This window comes from Melanerpes formicivorus, unplaced genomic scaffold (genome assembly GCF_026170545.1).
Source record: "Melanerpes formicivorus ecotype bairdi unplaced genomic scaffold, bMelFor1.0.p_v2 SCAF_38, whole genome shotgun sequence".
Lineage (NCBI taxonomy): Eukaryota > Metazoa > Chordata > Aves > Piciformes > Picidae > Melanerpes > Melanerpes formicivorus.
The window spans coordinates 2,132,696-2,147,455 of NW_027142390.1; the positions used below are offsets into that span (position 1 = coordinate 2,132,696).

General features: G+C 38.0%; 1 protein-coding gene and 1 long non-coding RNA gene across 2 annotated transcripts in view; one reads left to right on the top strand and one right to left on the bottom strand.

The window, feature by feature from the left end:
- The window catches only part of DCP1A (decapping mRNA 1A), a 33,484-nt gene extending 25,363 nt beyond the window's left edge, over window positions 1-8,121 (top strand). The window contains exons 8-10 of the mRNA XM_068157800.1: window positions 409-474; window positions 2,420-2,638; window positions 4,117-8,121. Of these exons, the coding sequence (XP_068013901.1) occupies window positions 409-474; window positions 2,420-2,638; window positions 4,117-4,197 (366 nt within the window). The 3' untranslated portion in view covers window positions 4,198-8,121. The remainder of the gene's footprint in view (window positions 1-408; window positions 475-2,419; window positions 2,639-4,116) is intronic.
- LOC137450855 (uncharacterized) overlaps window positions 1-14,675 on the bottom strand; it is a 33,435-nt gene extending 18,760 nt beyond the window's left edge. The window contains exons 1-2 of the long non-coding RNA XR_010989665.1: window positions 14,637-14,675; window positions 13,911-13,994 (exon numbers count right to left, since the gene is read on the bottom strand). This is a non-coding gene — a long non-coding RNA (uncharacterized lncRNA). The remainder of the gene's footprint in view (window positions 1-13,910; window positions 13,995-14,636) is intronic.
- Between the last annotated feature and the right edge of the window lie 85 nt (window positions 14,676-14,760).

Here is a 14,760-nt window from a genome sequence, read left to right on the forward strand (position 1 = left end):
GTTTTGTTTTGTGGAGGTGATTAGATGAAACTCTTAGGAAAAAACTCTGAATTTAGCCTTCCTGGCAGCTTAACCAAACTGATTACAAGGTACTGAACTCTTCACCTTGTAGCATTTGGGTTGCTTCCAGTTTCAGTGTTGTAATGTTTATATTTTTTATTGCAGTTGTAGTGCTCTTTCCTTAGAAGTGCTTTGTTACAGCTTTACAGGTTTGCTGTAATGATGAAAGCATAAAACAGAAATCCAAATCTTTCCTCTTTTTCTACTTTCCCATTGATGATATCAGTTCTACAGAACTAACTGACATACATCTGAAATCTGTTGACGTTTGTATTTTTCTGCTTGCATAGAAACAGAGAATGGAGCTGTGGATGCTAACTTGTGAATTACACTTTCTCTTTACCTTAGACTGTACAACAAAACAAAGACTCCGAAGTATTTTCACAGCCGAAGACTCTGTCTAAAGCAAGTCAAGTAAGTGAAGCTCTGCTAGTTGATGGTGGTTGTTTTAAAAGAAGGGGAGGGTATAAAACTGCTAAGCCATCTGTATCTCAAATAGACATGGCCCAATAACCATATTGTAAGTGCTGTTACAAAACAGAAGAAAGCTGTGCCGAGCAAGAGGGAGTTTCTGTGACTGCTATGAGGGAGTAATCTCTCTCTCTCTTTTTTTTTTTTTTCTTCCCTTTTTATTTGTGGACAGTGCCTCTTACTGTTGATGCTAATGCAGAAATGAGAATACATTTTTGGATCTGCAATCTTCCATTGAATTTGCACCATCTGAACTGCTTACAGGCAATACTAACACTGCAGGAGAGTCTATTAGCCAGCCTTAAGCACTGCACAGGCATAAGGTGCAACCCTTGCCTTACTGTCTCTTCCCATTTTTCTGAGATACCTTGTGTTTTATGGAAAAGATACCAAGTGAAACACCAGAGGAAGAAAGCTGTAATAAGCATTTGTTACTGCAGAATTTACTGATAGCAAGTTTTAGTGATCTAAATGCAGATTTAACATTATTGGAAGTGCCTCTGAGATCAGATCAATGTCAATATAAAATTTCAGGTCACAGTTAAATAACTGGTAATATTCAAGTCCTCAAGAATTGCTTCTAATTACCTTTTCAGGACCACACCTGTGATTTAATTCTACTTTTCCTTTACCTACCCTCTCTTTTTTCAAATCTGTTAAATTGCCTCATTCTTGCCCAACTTGCACAACAAAAACCAGTTCTTAGTAGCATGCCCAGATCTGATTGTGAGAGCAGTAAAATTGGTCCTGCTGTTTTAGCTATTGGCCTGCTACAAGACAGGTTATACAGTCTGTTATTGATGTAGTTAATAGTTGCCTAAATAAAAGCATTTAACATGGCTATATTGTTAACATTAAGAAACCTGTGCATGTTCTGTGGTAAACGGCATTTATTGCTTTAAAGGTGTTTGTCTTCAGCTGAAGTCTCACACTTCAAGTCTTTGCAGTTTTGACTATGACAAAATGGGTTTGCTAGTTCTGCTGTTGTTGACATTACATACACATTAGCTTGAGATGGCTTTGCAGCGTTTTTTCTTCTGAGTATTTTTGATTATCCAAGGGAAATTCTATTGCTGATGTATCAAATGCCTTTACATATCACATTTAGTCTAGCTTCCATTGAGTGAGATTGGCTTGTTTCTTCTCTTTCTAAAAGCCCAAGCAAGATGTGGGTTATCATAATGAGTAATAATTGCAGTTATTGGGAGATGTCAAGATTTCTCAAAGCTGATGTCTAGTCACATCCATTTTATGCAAATATATTCCTATACATTTGCAGTTTGTTTAAAAGGAAAAGTGGTAAAAAGCCAGTGTGTGAATTTCTGTAACGAAATGGACATATTCCTATGAAAGAGCAAGGTGGGGAGATGGTCCTCAAAATATTCCTGTCCCTTCTCCTCACAAAGGAAAATATACTTAAAATTTCAGTGTACTCTAATGCTTTTCTTACAGTTTCAGTCATTTTAAATATTTATTGAAGACCATAGAAGCAGGGGAACAGGAAGTAGGATCAGCCTTTCTGTAAACTCCTAAGGAAAATAATCATTTGCAAAACAATTGCAGGCTCCTTTGATCACCTGGGTGAAAAGCTCATCTTTGGTTCCATTTGTTATGTTCCAAAGATTCTGGAAGGTAGCAACCACATGAGGAAGGAGTCTGCACACGAAAACTGAAGGCTCTTCCCTTCTTCAGCTTTTAAAATAAGAATTGCTATTGATAGTAATCTTCATAGGTAGATATTTCTTCATTACGAATGGCTATTCTTTAACACCTAACTGAAAAATAATGGCTACAGTTTTCTTTTTTATGCTCATTTCTCCAGCCATTATGACAGCATTCATCTTTACTGGACATGATGCTTACTGATCTTTCTGATTTTGATTTGCAGGTTGCACCTCCACAGTTTGTTACAGCGACGACTACAGTAACGTCTTCGGTCCTCTTGTCTCCTAGTGTTTTTCAGCAATCAGCTACAAAAGCCACTGAAGTGGAGAATAAAGCCAGTTCTTCTTCACCTCTAACACTTGGAACAACAGAAGTTCAGACTATACCTCCTACTATTCTCAGTAGGTCTCAGCTTCAGGAAGCACTGATACATCTAATAAAGGTACTGTCTTTACAAAGCTTGCTTCCTGAGGGATGGGTTCCAAGAAGTTGGAAGGGGTAGATGACTCTGCATATAGTGTGGCACAGCTTGGTCTTTTTGGTTGTGAGATGGAGGACTTTGAAAGAGCTGTGCATTGGATTTGTTCTTTCACATCCATGTGAATTTGTGGACAAGTGAGGAAAAGGCTACAGTAGTAGAAACCCTGTTACGGGGATGGGGGTTTGGTTTTTGTCATATTACGTATTCCTGCTTTTCTAAGGAAAGCTTTCCTATTCACAGTTCCCTAGAACTGCTCCTAATCTTTAACTGAAGTATGCATCTTTGAAATGGAAATTGCAAAGTTCTGCTATTTCAAGGAACTAAAAATTGCAGTTGAATTGACTGTGATGTAGGGAGTAGCCATGCACTGTCATCAGTTTGACTTCTAATGTCATGGTGAAGTTGCCATGAATGACAAGCTCTTTTCTTTAACTCAGGTTTCTCTTGCCCCCTCCACGCTGATGATAGAACTTACACTCGAAATGCAAGTCTAAAAACAACAAACAGTATCTTCCCAGCAATAAAGTTGTTAGGAACAAAAAGGGCCATTACTGCATCCCATTAGTAACTAGGTTGCCTGATTTATGTTGTTCCCTTTTGAATAACTTCTTTTGTGTATTGTTGTATACGGTTTTTCCCTATGAAAACTGAAACTAGATTAACTTTTCTTGCAACTAGCAGTAGTCTTGGTCTCATTAGAGACATAGAACACTGATTTTTCACCCAGCAATCTGAAGAACATCATGGTGGTGACTTGAAATATGACTGATTGAAATATGTCTGCAGTTTTCTCTTTAGATAGATGGATAGCTGAGTAAGACCACAGCAGGCATAGCTGCAGCATGGAAGTATTTGCACAGGATACCAAATTTGCTTTGCAGATCTTGTGAAAACAATATTACATCTTCAAACTAGCTGATAAGATACTAGTTTTGTAAGCTTGTCATTTGAAGGAATTGGACTCAAGAAATATGTCTAACTATTGTCTATAACTTAAAAGAATTCACTTCTCAGTTATGATTTGACATGAGAATTCTTGTGTAACACACTGCTGTCTCTTTCAAGCTGCTTTGAGAGAAAAAAAATTACTTCTTACACTCATGCAGACTTGATTTGGGAGCCTGTACACAGAATGGATTCTCTGTCTAAGACTAAATTTTGGCCCCTGAGGGGAGTGGAAGTATGTGGCCATGGTTGACTAAATGACCTCTGTTTCCTTGAGCATCCGGTGTTCTTGGTGACCTCTTTAGCTGCCTTAGTAGCTCCATGATTCAGTCTGTATGTTGCCAAAGAAGCATTGCCTTTTGTGTGACTACGCTGCTATTTCACTGAACTCCTGGATAATAGCACTGTAAGGAATCCTTGTGCACAACTTCAATGACAGTATACCTTTTTTGCATCTTTTTACTAATGTTTCTGATGTGTGTTTTTTCCTGCAGAACGATTCCCGTTTTCTCAGCACTATTCATGAGGTCTACTTGCAAGTCCTAACCAAGAACGTGGATAACGTTAAACTATAATCGAAGCTAAACCTACTTCAGATCTATCCATTTTAGAAGCAATTGCGCCTCCTCTATAAAACTAATATTTTTGTAAAAGAATATTTAGTTTTCAACGTCTTGAATTTCAACCTGTTAGGAAAGACTATTCCTTAAATACTTAGGAAAGTAATGTTCTCAGACGTGATCTAGGTTTTCACTGTGATCATCACCAGCAAACCTTTGTTTTTACTGGGAGGGAACTTAAGTTGCATTTGAGCTCTCTCATTAGCATTAAGTGAATGTGCAAATGTTTGCTCTGGCTTTCATTCCAAGCTGTATTTACTGTTCAAGGATTTACAGACTCAATATTATTTAAACCAGCAAATACATAGTACAGTACACTACACCATGCCAGAACAAAATTCAGTTGTGGGAACCTAGTTCCAGTTTGAAAGACTGAGGGAAAAGGAGATCTCAATATCTTGTACTTAAGGTGACAGGTGTGGGGAAGGAACAGATCTGGAACCCAGACCTTTGGAGCTAAATCTATAATGAAAGGTTTAAAAGTGTGATTTACTCAATACATTGACAGTCTCTAGCTAATGCATGTGAGTTCATCTTTTAAATATTCCATTAATCTTACTTGCTTCTGTGTCACCACCATTGAAAAGGTATCCAAGTAATGCCATTTTCTCTAAAGAGGCAACATTTGAAATATGCAAAATCCTCAGTGATTGTATCTTTTATTTTTTCCTTTTTTTTTGTTTTTAAAGCAACAGAGTTGCATGTTGAAGTTCTCTTGTTTAAAATTTATAGTTAGGAGACCACTACTGCAAGACGATCCTCTTCCTGTCCAGCAGTGTTTGATATAGTTTAAACACTTTGTTACCCTTGTAGCTTACTGATGGACCATGTCATAGTTGGCGTTCATTCCTCAGTTGCCTTGGAACTGCAGTGTTGGAAACTATGCAGATGGGGAACAAATGTGTGCTTTTCTTCTGGTGCCCTTTTCATAGTTTGAAGTTTAGTTAAAATGTTATCACTTCTTAAATGTGATTTAGTAATTCACTATTAACTAATGTGAATTTAACTGGATACTTTCCCGTTTGAAATCAGAAAATTTCTAACTATAGTTTCTTATGCTGCTGTGTTGGTTTACCCATGGCTTGTATTTATTTCTTAAAGGCATGCAAAGGTAATTAATAAGACTTCAGGTCCCAACTTTCTCCAGCAATAGTAGTTTTAAGGGATGCTTTTCCAGTAGAAAAGCTTTTGTTCGTTGAGTAAAAAGATAATCTGTAGTGAGTTACGATGCACTGCTGCTTTCTTTTCCCTCAAGCACTATTGAAATAGAAAAAAAAATCTGTTTGGCTCCTTACAACATATATGTATGTGTGTATATATATATATTCTAAGGATTAGTTGATGTTGAGGTAGTCAAGTTGCATAGTCATTTCATTGGAAACTAGTAACTGAGCTTTAACTGTGACTTGTTCACAAACTGGTATGTTTTAATTACAAAAGATATTTACATTTTTATGTATTTGATCTATTTTAGTTTTTTTTTCATAGCTTTTTTAGTGGAAAATATATTTTGTTTAGCACTACCTGCCTTCTGAAAAGCTCTTCTCAGCCCTTGAATCCAGATTTCCCAGTTAAAATAGATAGTATTTTGTTAGAAAAATGTGCATGATTCAGGGAAAGATGCTAACGTTGTGCACATTCATCAAGAAATACATTGGCTTTAATGGTAGCATTTGAATTCAGCAATATAAACTCAGCCTTGTTCAGGAAGATAGGAGCTTCCTGCATAAACTCTAGAGCTATAATTCTGTGTATGCACGTAAACAATGAGACTCAAATTAGATCCAAGGTCTAAACTGATCTGTTTTGTTGGGTTTTAGTAAAAGGTGCGCAAAAAGGGACAAACCAATGAGCAGTTCCTCTGAACAAAAATGGATAACCAGAACCAAATAGAGTTGCTTTTTATCTGGATTTAGCAAAAATGAAGTCTATAATCTCTTCTTATGGACAGCTTCCAGTTTCTTCAAAGGAAGATTTGATAAAAGTTTCCAAGAGCAGAAGTATAGGAAGCTGATAGTGCAGATTGGTACAGTTTGCTAAATACAGTCATATCCAAAGATCTATAGAAACCATAGGAAGGAGTTGTTTTGAATTCTTTAGTTATATACAGCTGACAAAATACTGTTTAGAGTAGCAATGCTTTTCTTAGAGCTTGACTCTACTTTGAATATCCTTAACATGTTTCCAGCCGCCCAGTAACTGCCACAAGTAGTTGGCAGACCCTTACTTTTCTTTTTCTAGTGTACTAGTAAGCAATACATAATTGGTTTCCTTTCCCCTTCCCAACTTTCAAAATGAATGGGAAGAGAAACAAAGTTGAAGTCAGAGTTACTAGGCAGGCATTTCTACCACAAGCAAACCTGTTCGTCTTAGAACAAATGTGCAGGTGTTCAGCCTCTCTGTGTAGCCAAGAGACACTGGAACCAACCTAGATGTCATCCAGCACACCACAGAAATCTATGACAAGTGCCAGGATAGTGAGTTTAACAGAAAAACCTCTTCAATGAAAAGTTGCATTGTAAAACACAAGCTCAATGACAGTGTGAAATTTGAATTAGTTTTGCTAAACGTGGCCTGTGTTATTTAGCAACTTTTTTCCTAATTATTTCAACTTTCTGTATCCATTTTAAATTAGCAGCTTGTTGAAGTGCTTGATTCGTGTTATCCGCATGTAGGGATAACTAGTGTGTAGCAAGTTACTGTGGGTCATCAGAGCAAGTGAACTGTGACCTTTTTCAAGTGATTTAAGTAAAAAATACTGGCTCCATGAGATTTTACCTGTTAGCTATGAGTCTCAGTTCAGACTATACTCTCCAAATTAATTGTATTATTGAAGTACGTGTGTTGTGGCTAGCATTGATTCGCATTAGAAAACAAACCAAACAAAAGAACAAACCAAACTCAAAGCTAATCAAAGACGGTTCAAACCTACAGCTGCTTGTTCAGGAAAATCAAAATTCTCAGTTTTGTAGTCACACTTTATCTGCTGTTATTAAATAATACAAGGTTTATATGAAAGGTGCCTAACAGCTATTAACTTAGAAGCAGTATATCTTTCCAAATGAAACCAGACTTCAGAATGATTGAATAAAGTTAAACTTGAGTGATTCATCTTAATTTCATATAAAATGTTTAATTCTGTATATAAATACTCAATATATTTAAACCCTTGCCAGATATATCTCATTTTTGCTTGCATTTCTAATTGCTTCATTTCAGTACGTTTCTGACACCACATGTAGAACGCTGATACCATTTCTGAAATATTACTGAAAACAAATTTTAATGTGGGGCTTCTTGTTCCTAAACAAATTGGCCACATTTTGCCAGGTATTTGGGTTGCTTTGTACAGCATATCTTAACAGGAGGAATGTGTGCAATATGTATCACCTCAGTTTTGTCTGGCAACGTTACAAAAATGTTAAGATGCAATATCTTCCTTTCACTTCAAGTAGGAAAAGTTGCAGTATCTCTAATTTGGCAGTGTATTTATTCCTATCTATTCAGTGTATGGGCATATGGTTAGTTAAGGGGGGTTTTTTAATGTACATTATGTGCTTTTAGGAATTTTTGAGTTTTATCATTTCTGTAGATGCAGCAGTTGTATCCCTTTTTGCATGTTCTTTCAAAATGAAGGCCATGGAGAAGGGGGGCTTCAGGAAAAGATTTCTGGAAACCGGAATGAGAACAATTGTAAGTCAGCAAATGTAGATACTGCATCATTAACGTTTTTGTTATGGTATGGATTTTATAGCACCTATGTTTGTTTGCAGTTATTAAGTTATTGCATAAATGTTTAAGAATGAGCATTTTTTCATCCAAAATTTTGTATGTTTGCAAATATATTTTTGTAATAAAACTTCAAAACATGTTTCAGCACCTCCTAAAATCTTCCATTGTTTCCTTTTGTTTACAAAGCTCTACTAGTAGTTGCAAGTAGTTGCTTGGTTGCATAGTTTAGTTGGTTGGGTGGTGTTGGATGATAGGTTGGACATGATGATCTTGAAGGTCTCTTCCAACCTGGTTTGTTGTATTCTATTCATGCAAGTTCAGATTTTATTTAGTGTTATTTTCAAGAGGAAAAGATTTGTCACTTTTTTTTCCTCCATACTGGGAGGCAAATCTCCTTACTTCATGCTGGTGGATAAAACAAATTGTTTGTTCACTGAAAAAAAGTGCAGCGTGCCTGCTTGAAGGACAATTGTAACAGCTTCTGGCTCTGCTCTATATTGCTGTAAGTAGGCTGCCATTTTTCATTTCATAAACAGACCAGTTTGCTTTCACATTAAGAAATGCTGCTGCAAGTTCTTTTTGAAGAGCACCCGCAATAAAAGAAGAGGGAAAGGACCAGTGAATAGAAGATTCCTGACAAGTGACCAAAGGAAAGAATAGCAAAAGAGTATGTGAAACAGAATATTGCAGAGACAAGTATGACATGTGAAGGTATTTCCTGAAGCACGGATGGATTCAAGTTACCGTTTTGTTTCTATACTGCTTTAATTCATCTTCAGGTATTGCCAGAGTTCAAATGAGGCTTGCCTGTAAGAATCCAGAGTACTTTAGGGTGTGTTCAAAACCAGACTTGTTAGGTGTGATTTCCCTGCTCTAATTCCAGAGGTAGCAATACATAATTTGCCAGATCTGCTATGGGGATTTTTAACTTCCATGGCAACACCTTATTTTTTAGTCTTTGCTTGATGGCTTTACGTTACAGCTTAAAATCTGCTACGTAGAACTAGGCTGCTAATAGCTAATAGTTGTCCTTTATCTTTCATTTCAAATAGACATTTACAATTTTCTACCATAATCCATTCCTTAAAACTCAAGAAGTTCTGTTTTGCAAAATCAATCTTGGGGAAATAAAACTACATAAGGATAAGCTTTCTTTATATGCTTGCTGAAATGAAAGCACTTGCCTTTAGGCCTTACTTGAAGACAGAGGTATGTGATGTGAATGCATAAATTGTGTTCCTTTTGTCCTCATAAATAAGTCAAGAACCTGTAGGAGTATTTACAGACCAACAAGCTCCCAGCCTGTCTCAGGTATGCAAAATGGTCGTAATTTAAAGAGCATATGGCTTGCACATCCTGCTTTACTTTTTGTGGTTCATTAGAGGGATGGGAAAGGCTTGACAGGTTATCCGTCAGACTTGTTCCTGTAGACTTGAGGTTTATGGATAATGTTAAGTGTCTTCTCTGGTTTACTTTTTAAGCATCAAATGAATTAGCTTCTGTTCTCTGAGGATGCTGTTCCCTCATGTAACAAAACTTACCACAAGAACTGAGATCTAAGGGTGCAAATGAAGCCTATGGGATCCGGTTTATGTACAGAGTGTGTTGAGGTTTACAGCACACCCTGCTCCTGGTGTTACCTTCAAGTTGGAAGAGGCAGAGCATTCATTATAAGGAGAGATCTTAGGGAAATCATGCCACAACAGAAGCCTGTACAGAAAGCCCAAGTTAGACAGCCTCTTGGTTGCAAGCACATGCAGTACTTCTAATAAGGGGTTGAAAATAAGCATAAATCAATATCCTGCAGATATGAGGATAGCTGTCTGAAGGAAACTTAGGCAAAAACTATGTATGAAAGTAATGTAGATTGCATTCCATGTAGTTACTGAGCCTGGACCTGTGATGTAGCTCTATCTGTAGCTCCATTTTAGATTTAGAAAAAGACAGCCAGCTCTTACTATTACACCTATACCTGTTTCCCATGCAGTACTTGCCATTGTTTCTTGCAAATCCTGATATGTTGCACAGAAATCGGAGATTTTTTTTTTCAATGTTATTTAGCTGCTAATTAATTTAATTACTGAAGACCAGCTGAACAATCTGTTCCAGTGTAACTGAAGTCACTGAATTTTTGCACATGTGGAAGGATGTGCTGGTGACGCATAATGGTCTGCATAATTAGAGAATGCTTTGGCATAAATCCAGCTCATCCATTCTTGAACAGTTCCCTTGAAGGACTTCAACTGCAGCTGCCCTTTCAAAGGGCAAGAAATAGTCAAAGCATGTGTTGTGGAGGAAGAGCCGAAGAAAATGTCTCTGTTTCTTTATTTTCGTGTACATTGCAACACATACAAGTCCTGCTTTTATTGAGGCATTACAGCTGTATCTCCTACCTTTCTAAATTTACACAACCTGTGAAAGCATTGCTTTTGGAGAGATTCCTCTCTTTATTCTTTTATCAAATTATTTCAATAGAGGTACTCAAGAGTCTAAACTGACTAATAACTTCCCACCTTGTTTGAAAAATAAGTGTTACTAAATCTGGATTATTAAGAATCAAACAGAGAAGGCAAATGTGATGAAGTGACTGTGGAACATTTATGTATTTAGTTTTTTCAAGTACAGAGAGGCACATGCCTCAGAATCCTCCCTCAGTGTTTTGCATTTATGTTAGGAGGTAATACAAGGAAATTGCAACAGATGAAAATTCCGTTTGTTCATTTACCATCATTTTAATTTTGACAATTGTGTAACCCAAATACCTTCAAGTTTTGGTGTTCTACCATTACAGATTTAAACACTGTAATATATTCTATTCAAAAATACTTCCCTAGACCTCATCAAACAGCAGAGCAATTCCCAAAACTAGTCACAGTGAATTCCTTTTAACTGTGTGGGACAGGCAATGATTTATCTCTGATAGGCTACGTGTGACACAGAGGTTAAAAAGCCTTAGTATAAAACTTACCTTAAGTCATTTGGCCTATTAGGTTTAATCTGAACATTTTTCATGTACCATAAAATTGCCATATTTTGAAAACTTTGCAAAATGTAGCTTGTTTTCCAGTCCTTTTTTACTAAATGACACTTTATTTAGAGGCAATATTAAATTTACTATGAATCTTAAACATTTTCATCCAACATTTGTCTGCCTGTAGCTCAAAAATGGTCCATTCTGTTACAAAGCTTTCCATAAACATTTTTTATATGGTAGATTACATTCACAGTTGCATCTGAAGAGAAGGTTAGAGCTGAGTTTAAGTGTTAATATATTATGCATGTATGTATCTTGTAACCTGTTCTGTAGACTTCAAAGGTGATTTTGGTTTCCCTGTCTGGGTATTTCTAGGTCGGGCATGGCATGAGAACCTTGCATTTTCCAGATGCTGGTTATAGCTGTTTGTAGCCTGTGCAGCAGAGACAACTACTGTTCTGTGGAAACTAAAGGATGGTTAAAGTGTTTTTCCTGCTCCAGTGAGAACTGCAAAGCTGATCATTATTTCACAGCCTGTTGAATATTCTTTTCACAGGGTGTCTACTTGAGTTTGCACTTGTGCTTAACTAAAACCACTTGCCAGCTATGCCAAAAGAACAGACTTTGAGTAAGATGTGACAATGTGGACTCATCTCTGGAAAAGTTGCAGCACCAGGTTTGTTCTGAGAATGTGCTGCATTCCTATACACCAGACTACGATGGCTGGAATTCCACTGCATAACTTGTCTTTTTTAAGGTACTCTGCAAATGAAATGAAACCTGTACACTGCACTAGTTCAGGACTAGCAAAGTTGTAATCCATGCCAACAGGGACTGGCAGATCAGCTGGAATCCATACAGTGCTCAACTGCAATTGCGCAGCCCACTGGTCTCCTCTCATGCCTCCCCTCATTTTCTGTATTCACTGTTGTTTGGATTTTGTAGGTGATGAGGTACCTAATCACCCAGTGTTCTTACTAGACTGTGACTTTGGAATTTCTTTTGAAATTAGGTTTTTTAAGACAAAATTGGGCATGTAGACCCGTGGTAGATAAATGGCCTGAATTTCAGCAGCACTCAGTGCATGCAGCTCCCACTCTGGTAAACAGGGTTGCATGTGCTTAGGTCAGCAATGCATTTTTGCAGTATCTCAGCAAATGACAGCCATAGCTCAGCTTCTGCACCTCTGCAGCACATACTGCCCTGACTGTGAAATGTGTGGAGGGGGATGGAAAAATCCAGTTGTCTTGTGTATGTATTTAAGAAGCTGTCTAGTCTGGTAGTTAATCACATCTTCTTAGCTTTGGCATTATGTATATACTGAAGCAAGACTCTTTGTCCATAACATTTGCATCCTTGTTTTAATCATGTTGTATGTGGTTTCAGGGGCAAATACCAAGAATGTTGAAGAAATGTTGACTTGTACAGTGTATAGCGTGACTTTAGCTATTGCTTTACAGTCCATCACACTTGGTCAACGTTGCAGAAATAACATGCTGCTTCAGTAGATCAAAGTGGAGGCACTGACACAAGGTGGAATTTCATCCTCTGTATGCCTGAGCTGCTGTTTGAAGAGCACAGTATCATAAATAAGCACTCAGTGATGCAGCATAAGGATTCAGGGAAAGGAGGGTAACCCGAGTTATCCTGCCTAACCTCACTCAACAGACAGGAAGTTGTTTGCATCACTGAGATGCTGGTTGAGCCAGATGTCAACATGTGTCTGAAGGACAGTGCTTAAACAGCAGGAGTGATAGAAAAATTGCTGTTCACTTCCCCAGCACAGCCAGTATTTTAACAGCTGCTTTTAATCAGTAAACATGGAGGAGCTAATCAATACTGCTGTGCTAGTTGCATGGTTCTGTGGCTTTGCCTATATAAGCAGGTAGGAGATTCCAGGATAGCAGGTCTGTAGAATATGAGACATTGCTGAAGATGCAACTATACTATACATGGTTTTGAACTGGTCCAGGCTATCTCCTGTCTTTCCTGTTGGACTGAGTACTCATTAACGGCTGGGGTGTACTGGCTGCTTTCTCAGACTGAATCTTCTGTTTCATCTTTATTTGAAAGGAATGCAGTTCAAGAGCTCTGAGACTGCTCTGCAGGGCAAGCCTAATGACAGTAAGCAGGGGTGAACAGGACTTTGATTCAGGACAGTAGTTCTGACTGAAACTACTTTTGACTTGCCTTCTGACCTTGTGGCTGCAGACAGACTCAAGTGAGAGTCAATTTGTGAGAAGTAGTTGAAAGCATGCAAGGAAGGACAAGGGAAAGAAGGGAAAGTTGTGTAACTTACTCAGAGAGGTTGGTAAACTTCACTCTACAAGATTACACTGATTTCAGGTCTATTTGAGGCTGTGGCACAGCTAGATAGCTAGCAAGATATTTGCTGCTATATAGCATATATACATGGGTTACTTAAGGATCATTTTGGGGGACCTTAATGGTTAAATTTACTGTTAGTTCTCCAACAGTTAAGGTATTTATAGTTGAAAATCCGAAGAGCCCTCTATCAGTAGTTCTCCTGTAGATGTTACTTGTAACTCTTGAGATCTTTCATAATCCCCTCCTGATCATATTCCTTTGGGCATCATAACTCCAGGTGAACAAAAGAAGTCCATGTATTGTTGAACCAAATTGGATTTCAACAGGAAGATTGTGGTGAAACTAGCAAGTGCCAGTTAGAGCAACTAAGCTTTGTGTAGTGCTCTCTAAAATGAACTCTGCACTTTGCTGCCATCAAGTTCAGCTGTTTGGCTCCTTTTTTCCCTTCATCTTCCTGGCATGTAGCCTATTTCCTGTCTAACCTTTCTTCTGAAGTTTTGGGTTTGTTTAATTATTATTGAAATTATTTTTTTAAAAAAGATTGCTGGAACAGTTTAAGAAGCTTGAGAATGGTGTCTGCTTTTATTTCTCCTAATAAATGTGTTAGCATATGAAAAGAAAGTTTAAATCTTACCGTGCTAAGTTTCATGTGTTACTTTTTCGCTGCAATTTGCCACGTGAGCCTGGATACTCTGTAAATACGGCTGTCTTCAGAGTCCTAAAGACAGAAGCGCAGGGGGTTTATGTCAATGGTACACATCACACTGTCTTAATGAAATGAGATGATAATGGACCAGTAGATCTAACAGTTGACATTTAAAATCATATAACACATCTTCCAGCACAACATTTCATGAGCAAGATGTGAAATATTTGTTAAGTTTTTGTGTTTGGGTATTTTGTTTGCTTGTTTTCAGATCGCCTTGCAGTGCTGCTCGAGCTTTCTACAAATGTGAAGTATTTAGTTTGCCTCCTTAAGTCTGTAGTTATAGTATCGTAGTGTTCAGCATTGCTAGAGAAAATCTTTTTCCTGATTAGGGCTGGTGAATTACCTCTGTTATCCAAATAAAAGTCTGTATTTGTTGCATTTCTACAATACACATGTAGAAATGTAACCTTTTCATGGAAAGGGAGCCACTGAAGATAATTCTGTTCGTATTTCTCCTGACGGTGTAGAGAAACAAGGTTACTGCTAAGAGGCACTGGGTAACGTGAAATTCTTTTACAGACAAGACCAGGCTTGAGGTGGAAATTGAAACAGATTTATCGAGCAAGGTTGAACGATGGAAAAACCTGAGCTTGAGCCCTTCCCTCCAAGCCTGGCGGTGCTACTCCCAGGCTCAGGGCCGCTCCCACTTACCGCGCGGGGCCGTGAACGGCTGTCGCTCGCCACTTGCTCAGGGGCGAGGAGGGAAATGGCGCCAACGGCGGCTGCGCGCGGCCACGAGCGGGCGCCCGGAGCCGCCTCCTACCGCCGGCAGGGG